The sequence below is a fragment of the Pristiophorus japonicus genome, chromosome 1 (assembly GCF_044704955.1).
Source record: "Pristiophorus japonicus isolate sPriJap1 chromosome 1, sPriJap1.hap1, whole genome shotgun sequence".
NCBI classification, from domain to species: domain Eukaryota; kingdom Metazoa; phylum Chordata; class Chondrichthyes; family Pristiophoridae; genus Pristiophorus; species Pristiophorus japonicus.
Genome location: NC_091977.1, coordinates 44,745,333 through 44,770,170, shown reverse-complemented (window position 1 = coordinate 44,770,170; position 24,838 = coordinate 44,745,333). Strand labels below are relative to the sequence as shown.

Below are 24,838 nucleotides of genomic sequence, written 5' to 3'. Positions count from 1 at the left end.
GTATGAGCCTAAATGCCTACGGCGAGATGTTGGCCGCAAGCTCGGCGCCGAGTAGCGCCCTTGATGGTAGGTGGCCCGAGGCTTGGTTGGGAGACAGGCATTAGGAAGGTCAGCTGTCCGCTGGAGTTCCGAGGGATGTTTTAAAGGTTTCTTCCAAAGTTATTTAAGAGTTTCTCCAGAGGTTGCAAAGGAAAAATTCTCCAATTTGTTTAAAAGTTTTAAAGTTTTCCCAAATTGTTTAAAAAGTTACTCAGGTTGATTAAAAGTTGGTTAAAAGTTGATTAAAAGTCTAAAATGTAAGTCAGTAGTAGATTACTCCCCTGGCACTGCTCCATGAGCGCTGCCAGCCCTCTGTTGTCCTGGACCGGCCCCGGAGTCCATACGGCCGGTTAAACGCCAGCCCCGGAGTCCTCTATTACCTTAAACAGTTGCTCATTTTTTACATGTCGGCAAGTCACTAAATTATGAGGGCATCACTGTTCCTCACCCAATATCCACATGTGTCCATTTTCCAGCAGTGATCAGTGGACATTAATCTGAAGCAAGAAACCTGACTTTCATCTCACTAGCCCAAGGACTCTGAGGCTGATTGCAGTTCCACTTCCCCTGCTGAGGTCTGCTAATTCGGGGATTTAACCCTGAACTTTCCTGGTTTATGGCTAAGTAACACACAAAACCCACAAAGCTATTGCGGAAGCAAATATAGCTGTTTCAAGTAGATTTCTATACTTGAAAATGTTTGTAAGAAGTTAAATTATCTGGTAGGCCTGTCCACATATTGCAGAAGTCAATTTTGGTAGAGAAACAAAAGTGGGAGGGGGGTTGAAAATGAGCCAACAACATGGAATGGACTGCCAAACACGTGGAGGCAAAAACCCTGGAATCATTCAAAAAACAATAAGATGCTGCAATGAAGGAAATGTAGGATTGTTCTGGAGAGATGAACTAAGATGGACCGAATGGCCTTACTAATTTATAATTAAATCTAGACGAGGCACTTTTGTGTAGTGCAGAAAGGGAGAGACAGACATCAAAAGCATCTTAAAACGACGGCTGTCGAAGGAACTTTCCCCATTGACATCCTCCGGTCTGTGGAGGATACTGGTGGATGTGAAGATAAATTTGATTTATAAAACTCTTTACACTGATGTTCAAAGTCTATTATCTCTCTGTTGATCTTGTAGTCTCTACTCTGTGCTACATAACCATATATGCTGAGCTGAGTCCATGATCAGATCAGCCGTGATCTTATTAAATGGCAGAGCAGGCTCGAGGGACCTTATGGTCTACTCCTGCTCCTATTTCTTATGTTCTTAAAATATTTGTTCAACGTCTATGCCATTTCCCTGTTCTCCATTATTAACTCCTCAGTCTCATCCTCCAGGGGACCAACTTTACTTTAGCCACTTTTTTCCTTTTTAACCCTCTTTAAAATGTGCCATTTCCCTTTCCGAATATCTCCTTATGTAGCTCGGTGTCAAATTCTATCTGATAATCTACTTTGGGGGCAAAAAACACGAAGGCAGAATATTATCTGAATGGCGGCAGATTAGGAAAAGGAGAGATGCAACGAGACCTGGGTGTCATAGTTCATCAGTAATTGAAGGTTGGCATGCAGGTACAGCGGGCGGTGAGGGGGGCAGATGGTATGTTGGCCTTCGTGGCAGGGGGATTGGAGTGTGGGAGCGGGGAAGTCTTACTGCAGTTGTACATTGGGGCCCCACCTGGAGTATTGTGTTCGGTTTTGGTCTTCTAGTCTGAGGAGGGACGTTCTTGCTATTGGGGGAGTGCAGCGAAGGTTCACCGGACTGATTCCCGTGATGGCTCGATTGACAAATGAGAATAGATTGGATCAACTGGGCCTTTATAAACTGGAGTTTAGAAGGATGAGAGGGGATCTCCTCGAAACATATAAGATTCTGACGGGACTGGACAGGTTAGATGCGGGAAGAATGTTCCCAATGTTGGGGAAGTCCAGAACCAGGGGACACAGTTTTAGGATAAGGGGTAGGCCATTTAGGAGGGAGATGAGGAGAAATTTCTTCACTCAGAGAGTTGTTAACCTGTGGAATTCCCTACCGCAGAGAGCTATTGATGCCAATTCATTGGATATATTCAAGAGGGAGTTAGATATGGCCCTTACGGCTAAAGGGATCAAGGGGTATGGAGAGAAAGCAGGAAAGGGGTACTGAGGGAATGATCAGCCATGATCTTATTGAATGGTGGTGCAGGCTCAAAGGGCCAAATGGCCTACTCCTGCATCTATTTTCTATGTTTCTATGCAAGAGAATCCTGAGACATAATGGAAGAACCACAAAGGATCATTTAAAAATTATTTTTTTTTATAATGGTGTCTATATTTATTTACAAAAAACTCATTGGATTACTTAACATTGAAAATTTATAAATCGATCAAAATTAACTTTCAATTCCAATTGGATTTATAATCAAAGTTACAAATGACATCCTCTGTGACTGTGACCATAGTACATATCCTTCCTCATCATTCTCAACATCTCTGCACCATTTGACACAGTCCCCACCTTGTTCCAGAGCCTCTGCTCCGTTGTCCTGCTGAGTGGGGCTACACTTGTTTTGGTTCTACTATTACCTATCCAATTGTACCAGAGCATCTCCAGTAATGACTTCTCTTCCCACATCCACACCGTTACCTCATAGATCTATCATTGGACCATTCCTCTTCCTCAACTACATGCTGTCCCTTGGCGACATCATCTGAAGACATGGCATCAGCTTCCACATGAACATCGATGACACCCAACTCTACCTCCCCCAGCCTACGTGCTGCCTGATTGCTTGCCTGACATCCAGTCCCGGATAAGTTAAACATTGGGGATACCCTTGCCATCAATTACATCCCTGTCGCTGGCACTTTCAGGATAAGGCAGTGACCAAGTTCACCAGCTCCAAGTAAAACTGTGCGCTGTCCTGAGAGAAAAAACCCAAACATAACCGCTCTTAAAAGCCATCCACAACCTCTCTGAAAGAGCTGCACAAACGCATCACGATTTAGAATAAGAACAGAATTTAAAAAAGACAAGGATACTTAACTGGAGAAAAAAAACAAATTCTAATGAGATGAAAAGGAATCTTGCCCAAATTAAATGGAAGCAAAAATTGGCCAGAGGACCATATATTAACAATGGAAATCTTTAACATGGAGGGATAGAAAAAGAATAAAAATTGCATTTATACACTGTCTTTCACTTCCTCAAAGTGCTTCACAGCAAATGAAAAAAGCATTTATGTAGCATCTTTTCTGTACTCAGGACATCCCAAAGCGCTTGAAGTATTGAAACCAATGAAGTACTTTTGAAGTGTTGTTACTGTTGTAATGTAGGGAAATGCAGCAGCCAATTTGTACATAGCAAGTACCCACAAAATAGCAATGAAATAAATGACCATATAATCTGTTTTAGCAATGTTGGTTGAGGGAGAACTCTTGTTTACAACCTCGGCCATCGTAGACTATTTACAACCTCGGTACCCTATTTAACCCTGAGCTGAGCTACCGACCCCATATCCTCTCCATCACAAAGACTTCAGTCATATCGTCTGCCTCTTCCCTGCCTCAGACCATCTGTTCCCGAAACTCTTAGCAATTTGTCAGATTTTGTCAGCTCCAGACTCGATTATTGCAATGCTCTCCTGTTCAGCCTCCTATTTTCTAGCCTCCACAAACTTTAGCTCATCCAAGTCTTTGCTGCCCATATCCTAACCTGCGCCAAGTCCCGCTTACCCATTACCCCTGTGCTTGCTGACCTACATTGGCTCCCAATTTCCCAATATCTTAAATTGTCACCTACATGTTCAAATCACTTTACGGCCTCAACATCCCTAGCTCTGTAACCTTCTCTAGCTCTACAACCCTTTGAGAATTCTATTTAATAAACCTCTGCCTCTCCATCTCCCTTGCCTTCTTTAAGACCTTCTTGAAAATCCACCTCTTTGAGCAAGCTTTCAGTTACTCTTCTTAATATCTCCTTCTTTGGCTCGGTGTCAATTTTTGTCTGATTACACTTCTGTGAGGTTTCTTGGGACGTTTTTTACATTAAAGTCACTATATAAAAATGCAAGTTGTTTTTTTAAGATCTAGTGAAACAGATCTAAAATAAATGAAGCATTTCACAAAGAAAACCAGGATCAAACCCAAAACCAAATGAATATAATATCATCACCTGAATTAACTTTGCCACCATCTGTTTCCCATCACATTCTGGATTTGTTTGTTTAATGAATTCCAAGTCAAAATACAAATGGCAAACAGATCCTTCTGGAATCACTTCATAGCAATGCATCAATGACTTTCTGTATTTCCTGAAAAACAAACATGAAATATTGGAAGCTAGGAGTACTCTAGATGTACACTGAATTCATAACCAGCACGGAATATCTAAAGTAGGTTCACTTGCATCTACGAATCTTAGAGCAAGTAGGACTTGATAGACCTTTTGAATTTGAGGGCTATAACCTTTTTTAAATTTAGTACAAAATTTAGGTTTCAGACCGTAAAATTAGCCACTCCACCACCAAAAGGCTCTTTGTGAAGCTTTATTCAAGAGACATAAACGGATCATACATAACCGATCAGGGTCATATCAGTAATTTGACTATCTGGGACTAATTTCATCTTGCCTGGTCATGGGGTGTACTCAAGGAGCAGCTTAAAGTTTCCCCTTTTAAACCCTAAAGGTCGCAGGTGTATGTGACTACTGGCACATCTAGCCGTGACATGATTATACCAGAAGAATTAAAAACAGTTCCATATAAGGAGAAATTAGTAATCAAACGTATACCGTGGGGTAGAGTTTCCGTTTTGGGTGCAATTTGCGGTTCCACTGCAACTTGCGGCCAAAAATGCACCGATTTTGAAAAGTGTTTCTCCCGCACCTCCCCCCCCCCACCCAAAGTTTCCGCTCAAACTCATTTGCATATTGCCGAACGCAAAATCTGCCCTGAACTGCGCAATCGGGCAGTGTTTTAAAATGTAAATTTTTTTTTTTTTATTTTGCTTTAAAAAAAAAATCCTGGTAAGAGTGGTAACTTGGTAAAGTTTAATACAGCTGAAAATGGGTTTATCACAAAAAATAGGCATTTTTAATCAGTGTTAATCCACCACCTGTGAGTAACCCAATTTTAAATGACTTGCAAAAAAATATACAAAACTATTTTCTGGTTAGATTGAGGTACAGTAGTCAGTTCCTTAGTAAATTTAATAATTACATTCAAAACCTTTTAAAACGTATCTATTAGTGTCCTTGCGCCAAAAATGTTCCAGCTTAATTTCTGGAGCCTCTTTGAAGGCCTACAAATGAGCGCAATTAGTGGAAACTCCCAATGGTGATGAATTCATCATGAGGACGTGGCCAGTTTTGTGGGCGGGACCTGCTGCTAATGTGGTGTTTTTCAAACTAGCGCAAAAGATCGCAGAAACTCAAGTTGTGCTGAATGCAATTTGTGCTTAAAGTTCCGCAATCTTTTGTGTCGGGCCTTTATCTATAAAATCAGTAATTAAACTTCATTTCTAACAAGTAAACATAAATACTTCAACAGTTCAGCTAACAAGATCAGTACAATTCCTTATTCCTATTATGTTATCTCACACCTTCTTCCTGTGGTTAATTGCTATTCAACCATGTGAATCTGCTGACCATAAGTCTGTTTTTCATTCTGTATTATTGTACATTAGTCCTAATCTAAACTAGGCAACAATTTACACAAACACAAACCAGTTAAAAAAACTTGGGTATCCACATCCTCAATTAGGTGGTTAGCTCACACACGCATGACCCAATTAAAGTGGCCAATGCTACTGGGATCAGTTTCTATAATATTTTAACTCAAAATTTATTGACCTCCATCTCAGGCAGGTACAAAACAATACAACATTATACTTGTCTAGTTACTAAAATCACATCTGCTTACATACGGATATTCAATTAGTGTTTAATTAACATTTTCATAATTCAAGACAAGCTACCATTTTTTCATTATTTAAAAAGAGCAAAACCACTAACCAATAGGTTTTGCATATGTTGTCGAGAATGCCTTTGAAACTACTTTAAGAGAGCTAGTGGGTGAGCACTTAAGAGAAACATACTGTGTTAAAAGGCCAGTCAGAATGGAATTAGGAAATGGTGGTCATGCTAAAATTAACCTGCTGTGAACAGGGAAATATAGTTTATATTGTACACCTGGATTTTTGCAAAGCTTTTGATAAAGTCCAGAACAGTGACTAATGAAATAGAAGATAAAGTATGATGCTAGATACAAAATTGGCTTAATGACAGAAAATGAGAGTAGCCATAAATGGAAATTTTTCATGCTGGAAATGGGTTACTACAGGGATCAGTTTTGAAACATTTGCTATTTATAATAAAGTATATTGTTGTCTTGTAATGAAATATTGTAAGCAAAATCTCAAAATTTGCAATAAATATCAAAATAGGAGGCAGAACAAATAAGATACAATGGAATCAGGTTGAAAACGGTGAGTTTTTTTCTTTGAGGGGCCTGGAGGAGCAGGAGACCTGCTCTTTCAGGCTCTACAAGGAAAGCTTAGGCTTCTCCTACCCTAGAAATTCATTCACAACAACCTCTATTAGGTATTATTCGCATGATCTAGTCACTTACTGGTAGTAAAACCACAGCTCAGTGTAGGATGTGACAAGATAAATTCGCTGCCCAAGCATAGTGTCCTTCTTCTCATTTTCATTCTCCAAAGCAAATACATGAACATCCTTCAATGAAAATGTTAAAAATAAAAAGCATATAATTCAGGCGCTAATTCCTTCTTTAGTCCATAGTGTTTATTAAAGGCTTTCAATGTTATTATGCTATGGCAGCTGGGAAGTTCTGCTTGATATCTGGACTATCTGTATGGAGATAATACACCCTTTTTAGCATTCCTCATTTCCTCCCTTTCCCAGGTATATAGGGGGCAAAATTGCCCCTTTTTTGCAATGCCTGTTAACGCATCCGGGATGCTAACAGGGCGCAAAACATGTTTCGCCAGGGGGATGGGGGTGCTACTGGCTCCCAGGAATTTGCGGAGGTGCTGTCATGGCAGCGCCGCACCCCGCGGATAGCGCCAGGATTGCTGTGCGATGATCCCATTTCGCCTCGCGGGGGATATTACCCCTCGGCCCATGAGGCTGGCGGATCACAAAGCTGGCCGACATCCGCCGTGGGGCGGAAGTTAAAGGGGAGGGTGCCAGTGCCCTGCGTCGCCATCTTTGTTGCTTTGCCGACTCTCGGGATGAATCTAATACTTGCTCACGAGTGTGGTCCAGGCCGTTATCGTGCAGCCCCAGTACCACGCTGCCCTCGTGTCTAGTGGAGGCCATCAGAGGCCTTGTAGAGTGTGCAGCAGCCTTCCCTTTTAAGTGAAGGGGAGGGTTGTTGAAGCGGAGCACCAGCGTAGCGCTCCTGATAGTGTCCCATTAGTGCGCTGGTCCCGCCTCATCAGGAAATAGAGCACACAAGATTACGCTCCACTTCTTTTGAGGGGCAGTAAGCCCAATTCAGGGGACCGGGTGTGACTTCCACGCCGGGTGCAGGAAATCCTGCCCCGAGCAGGATACTGCCCCCAATCGGGGCGCAGGGCAATTTAACCCCAACAGAACAAAGCAAGGGAATACACAATAAATGGTAGGATACTGAGAAACAGAGGAACAGAGGGACCTTGGGGTGCATGTCCACGTACCCTGAGGGTAGCTGGGCAGGTAGATAAAGCAGTTAAGAAAGCATATAGGATAATTTATTTTATTAGCTGAGGCATTGAGCAGGGAGGTTATGTTAGAACTGTATAAGTTAGAACTAGTTAGGTCATAGCTAGAGTACTGCGTACAGTACTGGTCACCGCATCACAGGAAAGATGTGATTGCACTGGAAAGGGTAATTGGAAGATAGATTAGAGGGAAGTTGAGGAGAACGTTTTTCACCCAGAGAGTGATGGGTGTCTGTAACTCACTGCCTGAAAGGGTGGAAGAGGCAGAAATCCTCACCGCATTTAAAGAATACTTGGCTATACACTTGAAATGTCGTAACCTATAAGGCTACAGACCCAAAACTGGAAAGTGAGATAGGCTGACGAGCTCTTTTTCGGTCAACAGTCACGATGGGCCAAATGGCCTCCTTCAATGCTGTAAATGTCAATGATTTTATAGCCAATTTGCACAGAGCAAGATCCCACAAACAGCGGTGTGATAAATGACCAGATAATCTGCTTTTAATAAAGTTAGCTGAGGGATGAAAATTGGCCAGGACACCAGGAGATCTCCCATGCTCTTCTTCGAAAAGTGGCATGGATTGTTTTACGTCTACCCGAGACAGTGCCTCGGTTTTATGTCTCGTTCGAAAGACAGCGCAGCGCTACCTGAGTGATGCACTGACGTGTCAGCCTGGATTATGTGCTCAAGTCTTTGGAATGGGGCTTGAACACACAACTGTCTCAGAGGCCAGAGTGCCATCACTAAGCCATGGTAAACATGTTAAGAAGGGGAAAAGACCATCAGGCTCACTCTATCCAGACCACTCATCCCATCTTTAACCACGCAACTTCCTGGTAGTGAGAGAGATATTAGGATGGAATGCAGCCATCTCTGACATTGGTGTGAATTCACCCAAGCCTAGAACAATGAGATTGACCTATAAAGAGTTTGTTCAGCAGTTGGACAAAAGGTCCAAAAATAATTAACTCGCTAAGAGATCAGAAAGAGACTTTACAAACTGGGTGTTACCCGTAATCTGAGGGAAATAGTGAAAGGAACGTTATATCATTATCTGGCTTTTATCACTGGACTTTACAATATGACTAAATGAAATATATAGCATGGGGTTGAGTAGCCAGGTTCATGAAATGGTATCTACAACAGAATGGTAGAATTTTCACTACAATGCAAACACTATTTTATTTCCAAATCTATTATTGTAATAAATGGAAGACTATATTACTTAAAGCGACAAGATTGAATGATCAGTTGGTGAGTGGTAGAGTCTAACGTTTGTATAATTCTATACATCTGAAGATGCCATATTAAAGGTTTCAAGGATAGAACATGGAAATGGGATAAATGTAGATAGCTTCAATGTATAAATATCTATGCTTTTAATTAAAGAGAAAAACACTCACATAGTCTCACTTCTTTTAGTTTTCTAAGTTCAGAGCTAACATAAACAGTTGATGGGACACCTATAAACCTCAGCAGTTCACTGAATATCTATTTTCTTCTGGAAAGTCCATTATGTTATTCACTGTGCAACACAACCTCTATTCACATTTCTAAAATATAAATGATGTATTTTACTTTACCGCCTTACAGCTCTTGGAAAAATTAAAGGCTTGATGCTGGCGATAAAACAGCTTCCAAATCGATGCCGGTTGCCAGGGTTTAGAAAGTTTAGGTTTGTAAGTCGGGCTGATGGGGTGTTTTTGATAGCTGCCTGCTAATGTTTCAATGTCCTTTACTCTTTTCTGCCAGTTCTTCTTCATACTCTGAGAAAAGTAAAGAGATTAGTTGAGGCTCCCTTAAAATTACAAGAAATTTTAGGAACAGAAAAACCCAACAAGCATGTCTTTTTAATCTCACTTCCCATCTACCTACTTTCACAACATTTCCTTCAACAAGCATCTAACTACCTCTTAAACCCATTTCTCTTTATAAGTATTCCACAAGTGTATAAGACTTTGGTTACAAAATGTGCCTTACTATCCTTCTTATTCCTAATATACTCATTTCTAATCTGTAATCCTTAATATTTAAAACATTCACCACAGAGAACAATTTGTGCAGATTGTTCTTTAGTGAGAGAAACAGAGGAAACTACAAATTCCAGAGACAGGCTGGAACGAGAGAAAAGTGAAAAAAACAGATACAGAAGAAAAATAAAAGGAGAAAGAGTATGAGAAAAACAAAAGAAGATTACAGTGAGAATAGAAATAGAGGAAAAAATAGTTCAATACACCAAAAGATCTCTTTAGATATGTGAGGAAAGCCATTCATCTTACCTTACTCAATTCATGCAGAAAGAATCTGTGGTCCTTTTCATCACAGCATCCAATTGCTTCTTAAATGATTCTAAGATTTTCACCTCCACTATCGTATTCAGAAATCTTTCCCATGTGTTTATCACTCTGTGTGAAGCAAAACTTTGAGACGCCTTTCATAGTTTGAGCCCGTACCCCATCCTAATTTGGAGCATTGTTCTGAATTTACCTTCTCTAGAGAGTATATTATCTTATATACTTCATTAAGGTGCACAATCAGTCATCTCCTTCAAGTTTTTCCAGTCTTTCTTGATAAATTAGTCATCTGATGCTAGGGATCAAATGTATGAATGTTCTGGGCATTGCCTCCAGGGCCTGAATGTCTCCTTTGTATCTCAATGACCAGAACTACTACCACAACAACTTGTACTTATATAGCGCTTTTAACATAGTGAAACCTCCCAAGGCGCTTCACAAGAGTACAGTACATACAGTATGCAAGGTGTAGTCTGACCAGAGCACTGTACAGGTTAAGCATGATTTTCCCCAATTTATATACCAGTGACTTAGCAAGATAGTTCAGCATTTTATTTTCTTTATTGATTGCTCTTATGAGCGACTGGACATGTGCACATTGAGTCTACAATGACTCCAGATCTCTTTCAACTTTACCCTTAGCTATTTTATCATTCATAGATTACTTATGTCATCAATTTTTGTTCCTACGTACATTACTTTACACTTGGTCAAGTTTCGCCTATTTACATATTTTGTAGTGGAGAGGAAAGGGTGGAAGGAACTAAATGCTGTATTCTCAGATCTCTCATTGTACAGTACAAACAATGAACTCCTAGTTTGGATATCATCTGCAGATTTTCATTCAGTTTCTGAAACCAAGAAGATATTTGTAGCACCTTTCATATCTTCAGGAAATCCCAGGCTATTTCACAGTAAATTAATTACTTTCGAAGTGTAGTAACTATGATTCCCAAGGCAAACACAGCAGGTATTTTACGCACAGCAAGCTCCCACAAACAGTACTAAGATAAATGGCCAGTTGATCTGTTCTGGCTGAGGGATAAATATTAGGCAGGATACCAGGTCATGCGTGTGATTTAGAAACAGTGGGGGTCCCAACACCAATCGCTGGGGGTCCCTATAAAAGCATTCCCTTGGTCTGATATAACCTCCTTCAACAAGTTCCTGCTGCTTCTTACCCTTCAGATAATTTCTCATCCATGTCTAGGTTTTACCTTTAATTAAAATCAGTGGAGTTAAGCCATACAAACAAGGTCCACAGTTCTTAAGGTATTATAATCAACAACAAGTTGTATTCATATAGCATCTTTAATGTAGTGAACCATCCCGAGGTAAAAAAAATTGTCACTGAGCTGCATAAGTAGAAATTAGTGCTGGTGACCAAAAGCTTGGTCAAAAAGGTATGTTTTAAGGAGCATCCTGAAAGGACGAAAAAGAGGTAAAGAGGCGGAGAGGTTTAGGCAGTGAGTTCCAGAGCTTGGGTGTCTAGGCAACAGAAGGCACGGCGAACAATCGTTGAGCGATTATAATCAGGGATGCTCAAGAGGGCAGAATTAGAGGAGCACAGACATCTTGGGGGTTTGTGGGGCTGGAGGAGATTACAGAGATAGGGAGGGGAGAGGCAATGGAGGGATTTGAAAATAAGGATGAGAATTTTGAAATTGAGGCATTGCTTAACCGGCAGTCAATGTAGGTCAACGAGCATTGGGGTGATGGGTGAGCGGGACTTGGTGCGAGTTAGGACACGGGCAGCCAAGTTTTGGATCACCTTTAGTTTATGTAGGGTAGAATGTGGAAGGATAGCTAGAAGTGTGTTGGAATAGTCAAGTCTAAAGGCAACAAAGACATGGATGAGGGCTTCAGCAGCAATGAGTTGAGGCAAGGGTGGAGACAGGCAATGTTACAGAGGCGGAAATAGGCGCTGTTAGTTATGCTGCGGATATGCTAAAGCTCATTTCAGGGTCAAGTATGACATCAAGGAAGCGAAGAGTGGTTCTGCCTCAGACAGAAGTTGGGGAGAGGGATGGAATCAGTGACCTGGGAACGGGCACTTCTAACTAAAACCGTACACTTCTGAATAAACGGAAGATCACTAATATTTTTTATATCATACTGTACAGGATATATACAAAGATGGTGGAAATATTAGGAGTGAATTTTACGATCCAAGAGTGAGACTGGTTTTAAATTAACGTAAGCATATAAAGAATGAGATAGTTTAAAGCAAATTAAGTGAAACTTGACAATAGGAAAAAAAATCCTTAAGACTTTTGATTCTGCGTTAACGTTTACTAAATCAAAAACGGCAAATAAGAGGGAGTGAAATACTTACTTGTATCTTTCAGTGAAAATTGGTGAAAACAAACCGCGCTCACACAACACACGCAAAAATAATGTCAACCGAGCGCCATAGCCTGTCGTCAGCGAGGTGCACGCTGGGAGTTGTAGTTCCGCTAAGAAGCCTGTATCTCCGAGTTGGGGGAGGGGAGAGGCAGCAAGAACTACAACGCCAATAGCCAACCACCGCCGCGCGCCTGCGCACCGGGTGAAGTTTGCTCGCTCTGGCAGGCGCGCTCGAAGGAGGCGGCGACGGTTGGTTTTGTCACAAAGGAACGGCGTCATTGCAGGTTGCGTTCGAGCAAACGAGAGAAGGAAGAAAAAGTTGCGGAGCGAGTGAGGTGGGTGAGTTGGTGCTGCTGCTGGATGGCGAAATAGCTGGTGTTACAGGTGCTGGCTCTTTAGAAGGTGGGTTGGGTGATTGATTTACTCCATCAGTAAACAATGGATGGCGGGCAGCGTGAACCTTTGCCTCGGTCACTGGCGTCTACCCGCACCCCACCCGGTCTTTACTGTCGCCAGTGTTTTTGTCCTTTTTAATTTTTTGAAATCTCCCTCCCCCTCCCTGCAATCGTTGCCGAAACCCCGGGAGTGTCTGATTTCCCTTTCCCCCCCTCAACTCTACTCGGTCGGCAGCCTCCTGTCCTCCAGTCTGCCGTCCCTCTTTTTTAGAAGGAGTAACCGAAAGAAACCTGTTCGCTGTGTTGGTTTAAAAAAAAATACGGGCTGGTTTTCGTTGTGAGGTTTGTGGTGCAAAAAGTTTTGAGTTGTTGGAATAGTTCCGAATAGGCTTTTGTGAGAGGGGCAGATCATCAGATGGCAGTTAACAAGTTCAATATTCATCTGCCTGTTTTACGTTCATGTGTGATTTTTTTTAAGTTTCCCCAAATTTGAAGAAATTAAAAGCTTGCACCAAGAGTTGATGCAGGAAAAGGTTATTGATCGGGTCGAGTTCCAGTGAGGTGTATTTTTTTTAATCTGTCGAGGTGTCGGCGCTTGTTCAAGGCGAAACTAAAACCGCGACTTGTGCTTACAAACTAAAATCAAGTAAATCGACTTTTGGGACTTTAAAATATGTGATTTTAAAAATAAATTATAGTTTCAAGACTTTTATGGAGATTTGATTGCACGATGCACTTGTTTTAATCGTGGGCATGACCAATCATTTTGTATTGAGAAGTTGCTGGAATTAACATACATTTTGTGCTTGTCCTGTCTTGGTACTGTAGTGACTGGGTTAATAAAAGTGGCATCACAAGTGGCACAAGTGACCTCTTTTCCCCCTCCCAGGAAGAAGGTACCACTATTGTGCAATGAGTAGCCCCGACAAACTAGAAGTGCAATAAAAACAGAAAATGCTGGAAATACTCCAAGTCAGGCAGCATCTGGGGAGACAAAAACAGAGTTAACGTTTCAGGTCGTTGACGGTTCTGACGAAGGGGCATCGACCTGACTCACTTTCGATGCTGCCTGACCTGAGTATTTCCAGCATTTTCTGTTGTTTCAACTTTCCAGCATCTGCAGTATTTTACTTTTTTGTCACCGACGTAGAGAGTTCTGAAAATGGCCTTCTGGTACTTAAAGTACTTATTTCCTACTGCAGGATAAGGATATTGTGGAAGTGCAGTTGATTAAAATATTTACAAGGCAATACAAGATGAAAAATACTGATGGGAAAGACTTCCCACCAGAAAAGTGCATATTGAGAGTTTAAGAGCTCATGATGCATTTGCAAGTATGATACTGCTAGTGTAGTATCATACTTGCAAATGCATCATGTGAATTCATTAACATGAATACTGATGATGTAATTCCCCATGTGGCCCTGAGAAAGCGAGGTTACCTCATCCTTATTGATGAATGAGGTAAACCCCTATCTGGATGATTAGATCTAAACACTCCCTAAACTTTAGATTTGATGCATTATTTTATTGTCGCAGTTAATAAATTTAATATTCTGGTTAATGTTTAATTTATTTTATTTTAAAATGTTTTTTAATTATTTAATTATATCAGAATTTAGGTGCAGTGAATTACTGTTGTCTCAGTCCACATGACAGTGTGTTAAGGAGGGTCTCAAAGGATTACAGGGAGGTGGAAGATTTTATGGAGGGAATTTCAGAGCATATAGCCAGGGGCCCAAATTTCCTCAGGAGTTGCTCTGTTTTTTTTTGGAGCAACTAGATTTTTTTGGAGTAACTTTAAAAATTGCAATTCTCCCCATTTAATTTGCTCCAGTGTAAGTGAGTTAGTTAGTTTTTTTTTAAGTTTAGTTTTTTTTTTCAAAAGGGAGTGTTACCAGCCACTTATGTGTGTTTTGGCCATTTAAGCAAGTTTAGCCAGCTAAAAGTTACTCCAAACTAACTTAGGCCAGCGTATGAGGCCACTTATGTCCGCTCTTTAAAAAAAACCTTGTGGTGAATTAAGAAATCGGTGCAGGTAGCCAGAGATGGGGAGGAAGGGAAGTGAGAGGATTTTACAAAGCACTAAACACCTTCACAACGCCATTAAAGAAGCATAAAAACCATCATTGATAATAAATGAAAAATAAATCAATTACTAAAAAATAAAAAGTCCTACCTCGCCATCTGCAGCACGCACCAGCAAGCTCTTCGACCAGGGCTAGGGGCAGGAGGCTCGTAACAAGCAGCAGGAGAGATATCCGAGGTAGTGCAGGCTTAGGGGGAGGGGTTCCGACCCGGTGCAGATCAGGGACTCGCCGTACTGCTGCAGCACATCGAGGCTCTTTGACTTTCTGTCAAACAACTCCAGAACGAGAACAACCAACTAAAGGCTGTCCGGATGTGGGCAGAGTTGGTGGCTCTCCCTCTTTTCCCCCGCCCCCCAGCCCCGATCCACGTCCCGAAGCTGTCGGTGACCAAGGAGGGGAAGGCGGAGGACGTGGCGATCAGGGCTCTGAGCAGGAACACCAGCCAGTTACTGGAGAACCTCCAGCAGATCACTGCTCGGGTCAGAGTGGTGGACATCTCGCACCGAGCCCCAGGTTCTGCGCCCACAGAGGGAAGAGGCAATCCGGCGGTTCAACTCCTGGAACAGACGGCCAGACACTGGCAGCTCAGCGACAGCGTTGAGTGCATCAAGGATGAAGTGGACTGAGTTTTTGTATAGCGATCTGGGGCCCGGGTCCTGCTCCTGCTCCCCCGAGCTCCAGCTGCTCCTGCTCCCCCAGGCTCCCCAGCAAGCTTCCCTCAACACGCACCACGCACATAGTGATCTGGAGTCTGTGAGCGTGGGAAGGCAGCAGCCGGCCTGTGTGGCAGGCCACTTGGCCCAGGATATGGGTGGTGAACATCGCATCGTCCCTTCGGCCAGGGATAGGGGCGGCGAGCATCGGTACGCGCTGGGAGAGTAAGGCGCTACTGTGCAAGCGCACAGCTGCCGGCACTGTTTTCAGCGCAGGGCTGTAGCTCCAACCCCCACTGTGATTGCCACACCATGCCAGACCCTAGGACGGTCCATGGAGCGGGGAGAATCAGCAGCTAAATTTTCGGCGCCGTTTTTGGAGTAGAAAATCGGCGCACCACAGGTAAGTGCACTGGAAAAAAGGGTTGGGGAAACTTGGGGCCTATGTAATTGAAGGCGTGACTACCAATGCTGGAACAAAGGTGGGATTAATATGTAAATGTGAGAATTTTAAATTTGAAGCATTGAAGGGCTAGAATAGGTCAGCGAGGTGATGGGTGAGCGGGACTTGGTGCAGGATAGGATATGATATGAGCAACAGAGTTTTGAATGCATTGAAGTTGACTGAGCATGGGAGGTGTCAGAGGCCAGCAAGAAGAACATTGAAATTGGCAAGTCTGGAGATGACAACGGCATGAATGAGGGTTTCAACAGCAGATGGGTGGAGGCAAGTGATATTGTGGAGTTGGAGTAGACAGATTTTGTGGTGGAGAGGGTATGGGGTATGATAGGGCACCATGGTTGCCAGCAAAAGGGAGATGGAGTTGGTGGCAGGAGTACAAAGTTTGTGGTTGAGATGAAGACAAGGGCTTCGCCCTTCCTAGTGTTTCGCTGAAGGAAATTGCGGCTCATCCAAGACTGGTGTTGGACAAGTAGTTTGACAGCCCAGAGGTAGTCGAAGGGTTGACGGAGCTGGGGGAGAGATAGATCTGGGTGCAATCAGTATGAGAATGTGTAAAGAAGGGTTGCGAATGTGGTAGATGGATAGAGAATGTGGCAAAAGGATGGAGATAGGGAATCATGGGAAAATAACTAAAGAAATTTCAAGATGCAGACAACTGCAGAATCGACAGAAAAAAAAGGGTTACCAAGAGTTGAGGTTGAGGTTAAACATGGGTCATGAGAAAGACTCAAGACGGCACAAAGAAAGAAAGCAATCCTAGATAGGAGGGGGAAAAGTAATAGCTTTTACTGATAAGGAGGAAGGGAAACTAATTGGGTTCTTTACTGATAAGGGAAGACAGTGTAGCAAAGCTATAACTAACCTGACCCTGACACCAGCCCTAATTGGGAGACTTTCTTGCCTGCCATTGGACGTACTCGGGGGGGGGGGGGGGGAGAGGCAGAAAGGGATTGGATAGACCAAGTGCTAATCAAATGTGTTCTGTTTTGAAAATGTATAACTGTTGTTGTGTTGCGCTGAAAAGGGGCTTGACCAGGGGAAGGTAAACAGGCTCTGATTGTCTTGACAAGTCCTGGCCGGAGAATCTTCAATAAAGGTCCTTGACAGAAAAGGCAAGGTGTTCGTGTCAGTGTATTCGCCGAAACAGATTGAGGGAAAAAGAATCCGTATTTAAAAAGTATGCATGTGGAATCTGACTCCATGCTTGTGGATGATAAGTATGTAGAAGAGGAAGGGACCAAGGACCTTTGTAGACTCCTGAGGTGATGGTGTGGCAATGGGAAGAGAATCCACTGGTAGAGATGCTCTGACTATGATTACAAATGTAAGAGTGAAATCAAGTGAAAGCAATCCCATTGAGCTGGACAACTGAGGAGAAGCATTGGAGGAGAATTGTGTGCTTGATACAGTCAAAGGCTGCAATGTGGATGGCAAAGGTTCAAACGTAAGTGAGTACTGTACCAATGAATCTGCAAGCAGATATGATCAGAGAAGTCTGTGAAGAGCAAGCATTCCCATGTTTTTGAGTCCTTTTTTTGAATATTACCTCAACTGAGTTCCCTACCACAGGGCACGTTGTCTCCAATTTCAGGGCATAGACTGGATCATTTTGGTAGCTATGGCTGTGGGAAAAACGGCTATTGCTTCCACCTTCACACTTGTGTCACTAGGGAGTGTGTGTGTTGCAAAGGGATTGATTGAGATATCTGTAGTTCAAAAAAAAAATTAAATTCTGGAAATCCAAGTACTATGATTCATAATTCATTAAGCATTTCAATCTTTTATGTGAAAAAATTGTATTTTCCAGAAGTATTTTACAAATATTAAGTTCTAGTCATTAAGTAAAAATTGCTTTTAATTTTAAGATGTGACTTGGGTTCCACTTTTGATTTCCAAATTATTTCTATTATCTTGAGTAAATGAGTGGGACTTCTATTTTTTTTCTGTTGGATTTGCATTGATCACATAATTGAATCCCAGTTGGCCAAAAGTGCACTGTTGTTTCTTTGAAAATGCCGCAATGAAATCACTTCAACTTATTATTGATCAATGAATAGTGGTGCAAAATAAGGTGTCATTTGCCATCGAATCCATTACTGTGCCACCCTAACATTTTTTTATCATTTGTGGTCACTGTTACTGATAGCAGCTTTATTTTTTAATGTCCAGATTTATTTTTAAACTGAACTGAAATTCTCAAACTGCCATGGTGGGATTGCTAGTCCAGTAACATAATCACACTACTGTACCCTTGTGCAACTTCCTTCAACCTTGTGCATCAGGCGGAACCCTTTGCTCTTCCAATTCTAGCATACTGATCAAATGTGTCAAGTCTATATGCCCCTACAGCACCAATCTTTTCAAAACCTTCAAGCTGTTTTTGATCATGCCTTTGGTCACCTCTCCTAACTTCTCCCTATTGCTGTTCAGGGTTACTTTTTTCAAGCCATGCAATATTTTCTATATACAAGTACATGTTGAGTATTTCTCTCTTGACTTTGAGGGCAGATTACTAATTTATGAATATGGAATAATGTAACATTTTTATTTGCTTGCAGTAGCAATGGCTGATAAGGGAGCAATGTCTGGAGGTGATGCTGTTGATGCAAAGTCCAGCACAATCTATGAAGGGTGAGATGGATTTATTGTCTCTTAATAAACATATGCCATACTATTTTAGATGCTTAAGAGTTCGTGTGCAATTTATAGCTTTCACACTATCGAGATTATTTTATCATAGATTTATTAAAATATTTAGCAAAGAACTGACAATAGATTATATAGTAGTCTGCTTTCATTTTAACTCCATCTAACTGTAATTATAGATTTGAGTTCAATATACATAATGCTCATTACAACTTTGATTAGTAATATGAATGTGCTTTTGTTAACACGCAATATATTTGAATAATTTTCACGTCAACAAAGTAGGAATTAAGATCTTGAGGCGCTGAATGTGTTCATAATTAATTTACACTAAGCCCTGATCTGAACCTTCATCTTTGAATACTAGTCAGCAGACACATGCAAACTTTTTTCTCTTCACGGCAATTCAATTACCTTGGATTCCCACCAACTGTGTAAACAAATGCAATGCAAAACACTGAATTTACGAAAAGCATTATTGAAGACAATACTTTAGCCACTCATTTAAATTAATGAAAAGAATCTGTTCTTTGGGGATTCCATAATCAGCGGAATAGATGAATAATTTTCCAGCTGCAGCAAAGGAGTCCCAAAGGTATTTTGGGCCACGTGGCCGATTCAAAATTCCGCACGCCAGTGTGTTTTTTTCCCAATTTTAAAAACTGTCTCACCGGCTGCGTGGGTCCCCTGGAGTGCTTAGAGAACATTGTATGGCGTAGATAGAAAAGATTTTGGAGAAAGAAGGGGATCGGCCAGAAATGGCAGTTGATGTTGGAATCAATGACAATGGAAGAATTAGAATTGAGCTGCGAAAGGAGATTCAAGGAAGGAGCCAGTGCTGGATCAATATTTCAACATTTAGGAAGGATAGACAGAAAGGAAAAGGAGGTAGGGTGGCGTTGCTGGTTAAAGAGGAAATTAATGCAATAGTAAGGAAGGACATTAGCTTGGATGATGTGGAATCTGTATGGGTGGAGCTATGGAATACCAAAAGGCAGAAAGCGCTAGTGGGGGTTGTGTACAAACCACCAAACAGTAGTAGTGAGGATGGGGACAGCATCAAACAAGAAATTAGGGATGCATGCAATAAAGTTACAGCAGTTATCATGGGCGACGTCAATCTACATATTGACTGGGCTAACCAAACTGGTAGCAATGCGGTGGAGGAGGATTTCCTGGAGTGTATTAGGGATGGTTTTCTAGACCAATATGTCGAGGAACCAACGAGAGGGGCTGGCCATCCTAGACTAGGTGATGAGTAATGAGAAAGGACTAATTAACAATCTTGTTGTGCGAGGCTCCTTGGGGAAGAGTGACCATAATATGGTAGAATTCTTTATTAAGATGGAGAGTGACACAGTTAATTCAGAGACTAGGATCCTGAACTTGGGGAAAGGTAACTTCGATGGTATGAGACGTGAATTGGCTAGAATAGACTGGCAAGTGATACTTAAAGGGTTGACGGTGGATAGGCAATGGTAAACATTTAAAGATCACATGGATGAACTTCAACAATTGTACATCCCTGTCTGGAGTAAAAATAAAACGGGGAAGGTGGCTCAGCTGTGGCTAACAAGGGAAATTAAGGATAGTGTTAAATCCAAGGAAGAGGCATATAAATTGGCCAGAAAAAGCAGCAAACCTGAGGACTGGGAGAATTTTGTAATACAGCAGAGGAAAACAAAGGGTTTAATTAGGAGGGGGAAAATAGAGTATGAGAGGAAGCTTGCTGGGAACATAAAAACTGACTGCAAAAGCTTCTATAGATATGTGAAGAGAAAAGATTAGTGAAAACAAACGTAGGTCCCTTGCAGTCAGATTCAGGTGAATTTATAATGGGGAACAAAGAAATGGCGGACTAGTTAAACAAATACTTTGGTTCTGTTTTCACGAAGGAAGACACAAATAACCTTCCGAGGGTCTGGTAAGAAGGAGAAACTGAAGGATATCCTTATAAAGCAGGAAATTGTGTTGGGGAAATTGATGGGATTGAAGGCCGATAAATCCTCGGGGCCTGATCCCAGAGTACTTAAGGAAGTGGCCATAGAAATAGTGGATGCATTGGTGATCATTTTCCAAAAGTCTATCGACTCTGGATCAGTTCCTATGGACTGGAGGGTAGCTAATGTAACGCCACTGTTTAAGAAAGGAGGGAGAGAGAAAACAGGTAATTATAGACTGGTTAGCCTGCATCAGTAGTGGGGAAAATGTTGGAATCAATTATTAAAGATGAAATAGCAACGCATTTGGATAGCAGTGACAGGATTGGTCCAAGTCAGCATGGATTTATGAAAAGGAAATCATGCTTGACAAATCTTCTGGAATTTTTTGAGGATGTAACTAGTAGAGTGGACAGGGAGACGCAGTGGATGTGGTGTATTTGAACTTTCAAAAGGCTTTTGACAAGGTCCCGCACAAGAGATTGGTGTGCAAAATTAAAGCACATGGTATTGGGGTTAATGTACTGGCAGATGGTTGGCAGACAGGAAGCAGAGGGTCGGGATGAACTGGTCCTTTTCAGAATGGCAGGCAGTGTCTAGTGGGGTGCTGCAGGGCTCAGTGCTGGGACCCCAGCTCTTTACAATATACATTAAATATTTAGATGAAGGAATTGAGTGTAATATCTCCAAGTTTGCAGATGACACATGTAGGTGGCGGTGTGAGCTGTGAGGAGGACGCTAAAAGGCTGCAGGGTGACTTGGACAAGTTAGGTGAGTAGGCAAAATGCATGACAGATGCATTATAATGTGGATAAATGTGAGGTTATCCACTTTGGGGGCAAAAACAGGAAGGCAGAATATTATCTGAATGGCAGTAGATTAGGAAAGGGGGAGGTGCAACGAGACCTGGGTGTCATGGTTCATCAGTCATTGAAAGTTGGCATGCAGGTCCAGCAGGCGGTGAAGAAGGCAAATGGTATGTTGGCCTTCATAGCTAGGGGATTTGAGTATAGGAGCAGGGAGGTCTTGCGCAATTGTACAGGGCCTTGGTGAGTCCTCACCTGGAATATTGTGTTCAGTTTTGGTCTCCTAATCTGAGGAAGGACGTTCTTGCTATTGAGGGAGTGCAGCCAAGGTTCACTAGACTGATTCTCGGGATGGCGGGACTGACATATGAGGAGAGATTGGATCAACTCTGCCTTTATACACTAGAGTTTAGAAGGATGAGAAGGTATCTCATAGAAACTTATAAGATTCTGACGGGACTGGACAGGTTAGATGCGGGAAGAATGTTTCCGATGATGGGGAAGTCCAGAACCAGGGGACACTGTCTTTGGATAAGGGGTAGGGCATTTAGGACTGAGATCCGGAGAAACTTCTTCACTCAGAGTTGTTAACCTGTGGAATTCCCTACCAGAGAGTTGTTGATGCCAGTTCATTGGATATATTCAAGAGGGAATTAGATATGGCCCTTACGGCTGAAGGGATCAAGGGGTATGGAGAGAAAGCAGGAAAGGGGTACTGAGGGAATGATCAGCCATGATCTTATTGAATGGTGGTGCAGGCTCGAGGGGCCGAATGGCCTACTTCTGCACCTATTTTCTATGTTCTATCTAGTTTTAGGAAATTAAGTGGGGCAAGTAGGTAATATAAGGGAACATCTAGGTGATAGTGACCATAATATAAAATAAAAACAGAAAATGCTGCAAATACCCTAAGGTCAGGCAGCATCTGTGGAGAGAGAAACGCAGTTAATGTTTCAGGTTGATGACCTTTCAAGGAATTTTGAATGGGCGTGCAGCCCGTTAAGGGGCCGAGTGGCCTCAAAAAATCTTTCAGGGAATAATGACACCATTATATGCCTTACTCTGGCACTGCGAGTCAACGCATCATTTGGGACTCCTCTGCTGCAGTTCTGACAAAAGGTTGGGGAACATAAAAGGATTTTGTAATTTTTTAAAAAAGTGAATAGTTTAGGGCAGTGAAGATGAAAAGGGAAAACTCATGGAAGATTAAGGAATGTTGGAGAGTCAAATGAGTACTTTGTCTTGGTTTTCTCATTTGTGGAATGAAAAGATACAAGATTAGAGGTGGGACAATTGGATTGGATGACTATAGATAATAAAGCAGCACTGAAAATTGCAATGGAACTCAAAAAGTAAAAAAGACAGCAGGCATGTAGCCTAGCATGCTAAGGAAGTTAGGAAATAGCAGAGGCTTTGAACACAATTTTTCAAACTTCCTTGGATATGAATGTTGTGCCAGAGGAGAAAGGGATGAATTTGGTAAATATAGGCCAATCATCTTAACATCAGTAGTCAGAAAGCTTCTAAAGTCTATGGGCTCAAGTTTCCACATGATTTGCGCCTGATTTTTAGGAGCAACTGGTGGAGAACGGACTATCTTAGAAATCGCAATTCTCCACATTTATTTTTCTGCAGTTCTAGTCAGGTAGAACAGTTCTACTTTGGAACAGAATTTTTTCTTCAAAAGGGGGCGTGTCCGGCCACTGACGCCTGATTTCAAAGTTTCCACAGTGAAAACGTACTCCAAACTAACTTAGAATGGAGCAAATGAAGATTTTTGTAGAACTGAAAAAACCTGTTCTACACATTAAAAAATCAGGCGCAGGTTACAAATTAGGCATCCAGAACAAGGGGGGGGGGGGGGGGGGAAGGGAAGTCATTAAATTCTACAATAAATCCTTATTTATACTTCTACAAATATTATACAAATAAATCCAACCTGAATAAACATTTATAAGAAAAGAAAAGATTAAATAAACCATCTTCCTACCTGTGCGAAGGCACGGAGAATGCTGCAGTCAGCCTGAGGCGCTCGTTCTTCCAGCGGGTTGGGGGGGGGGGGGGGCGGGAGGGAGAGAGGAGGCGCCCGTTCTTCCCGCGGTGGGGGAGGAGACAGTGAGAAGGCTGCAAGAGCTGATGGCAATGTGCTTTTATTTTTAAAAATGTAAAAAATTAAACAGCTACAAAGAACTACAAAAATGGCCGAGTGCCAATGTTTTTTTCAAACTGCGCGTGCGCGAACGCTCCAACACGCACGCGCAGCGTTGCCGGCAGGAAAAAAACTAATTTAAATAGTACCTGGCCCCTCCCACTTACAAAATTGATGCGAGTATAGGCTCCGCCCCCCCTGGGCACCACGCCAGGCAGACAAGGAGTTGCAGAACGCTCCAGAATCGCGAGGTTTTTTTTAGGTGCCGTTTTAGGCGCGAAAAACGGGCGCCCAGCTCGGAGGGGTGCCCGTTTTTTATCATGTGGAAACTTGGGGCCTATAACTTAGGATAATATTATTACTCACTTAAAAAGCCATGGGCCAAGTTCCCACAAACAGCAATGTGATAATGACCAGATAATCTATTTTTATGTTGTTTGAGGGATGAATATTGTCCAGGACACTGAATAGTGCCGTGGGATCTTTTACATCCACCTGAGAGGGCAGACATGACCTTGGTTTAACGTCTTATTCAAAAGAGGGTACCTCTGACAGTGCAGCACTTCGTCAGCACTGCACTTGGGTGTCAGCCTAGATTTGTGTGCTCAAGTCCCTGCAGTGGGACTTGGACCTTCTGACTCTGGGGCGAGTGTGTTACCCACTCATCATCATCATCATCATAGGCAGTCCCTCGGAATCGAGGAAGACTTGCTTCCACTCCCAAAGTGAGTTCTTTGGTAGCTGAACAGTCCAATACGAGAGCCACAGATCCTGTCACAGCTGGGACAGACATTCGTTGAGGGAAGGGGTGGGTGGGGCTGATTTGCCGCGTGCTCCTTCCACTGTCTGTGCTTGACCTCTTCGCTTTTTGCGTTGAGACTCGAAGAGCTCAATGCCCTCCTGGGATGCACTTTCTCCACCTTGGGCGGTCTTCGGCCAGAATCTCCCAGGTGTCAGTGGTGATGTCGCACTTTACTCGGGAGGCTTTGAGGGAGTCCTTGTAATGCTTCCACTGCCCACCTTTGGCTTGTTTACCATGACGGAGCTCCACATAAAGCATTTGCTTAGGGAGTCTTGTATCTGGTATGCTAACTATGGCCTGCCCAGCGAAGCTGATCGAGTATGGTCAGTGCTTCAATGCTGGGGATGTTAGCCTGGATGAGGACACTGATGTTGGTGCGCCTGTCCTCCCAGGGGATCCGCAGGACCTTGCGGAGACATCGTTGGTGATATACCTCCAGCGACTTGAGGTGTCTTCTATTCATCATCCATGCCTTAGATCTATACAGGAGGGTGGGTATTACT

General features: G+C 42.4%; 2 protein-coding genes across 8 annotated transcripts in view; one reads left to right on the top strand and one right to left on the bottom strand.

The window, feature by feature from the left end:
• primpol (primase and polymerase (DNA-directed)) overlaps window positions 1-24,838 on the bottom strand; it is a 94,015-nt gene that overhangs the window by 40,668 nt on the left and 28,509 nt on the right. For 3 of the 4 annotated variants that reach the window (XM_070878740.1, XM_070878723.1, XM_070878749.1), the window contains exons 2-4: window positions 9,335-9,517; window positions 6,655-6,761; window positions 4,200-4,338 (exon numbers count right to left, since the gene is read on the bottom strand). In XM_070878740.1, coding sequence (XP_070734841.1) covers window positions 4,200-4,338; window positions 6,655-6,761; window positions 9,335-9,517 — 429 coding nt within the window. Of the gene's footprint in view, window positions 1-4,199; window positions 4,339-6,654; window positions 6,762-9,334; window positions 9,518-12,380; window positions 12,470-24,838 lie in introns of those variants that run through there. The other variant, XM_070878732.1, reaches the window with a different exon arrangement.
• The window catches only part of LOC139263158 (caspase-3-like), a 47,666-nt gene continuing 35,400 nt past the window's right edge, over window positions 12,573-24,838 (top strand). For 2 of the 4 annotated variants that reach the window (XM_070878832.1, XM_070878804.1), the window contains exons 1-2: window positions 12,573-12,726; window positions 18,551-18,623. In XM_070878832.1, coding sequence (XP_070734933.1) covers window positions 18,556-18,623 — 68 coding nt within the window. In that variant the 5' untranslated portion in view covers window positions 12,573-12,726; window positions 18,551-18,555. Of the gene's footprint in view, window positions 12,794-18,550; window positions 18,624-24,838 lie in introns of all 4 variants that reach the window. The other 2 variants (XM_070878823.1, XM_070878814.1) reach the window with 2 other exon arrangements.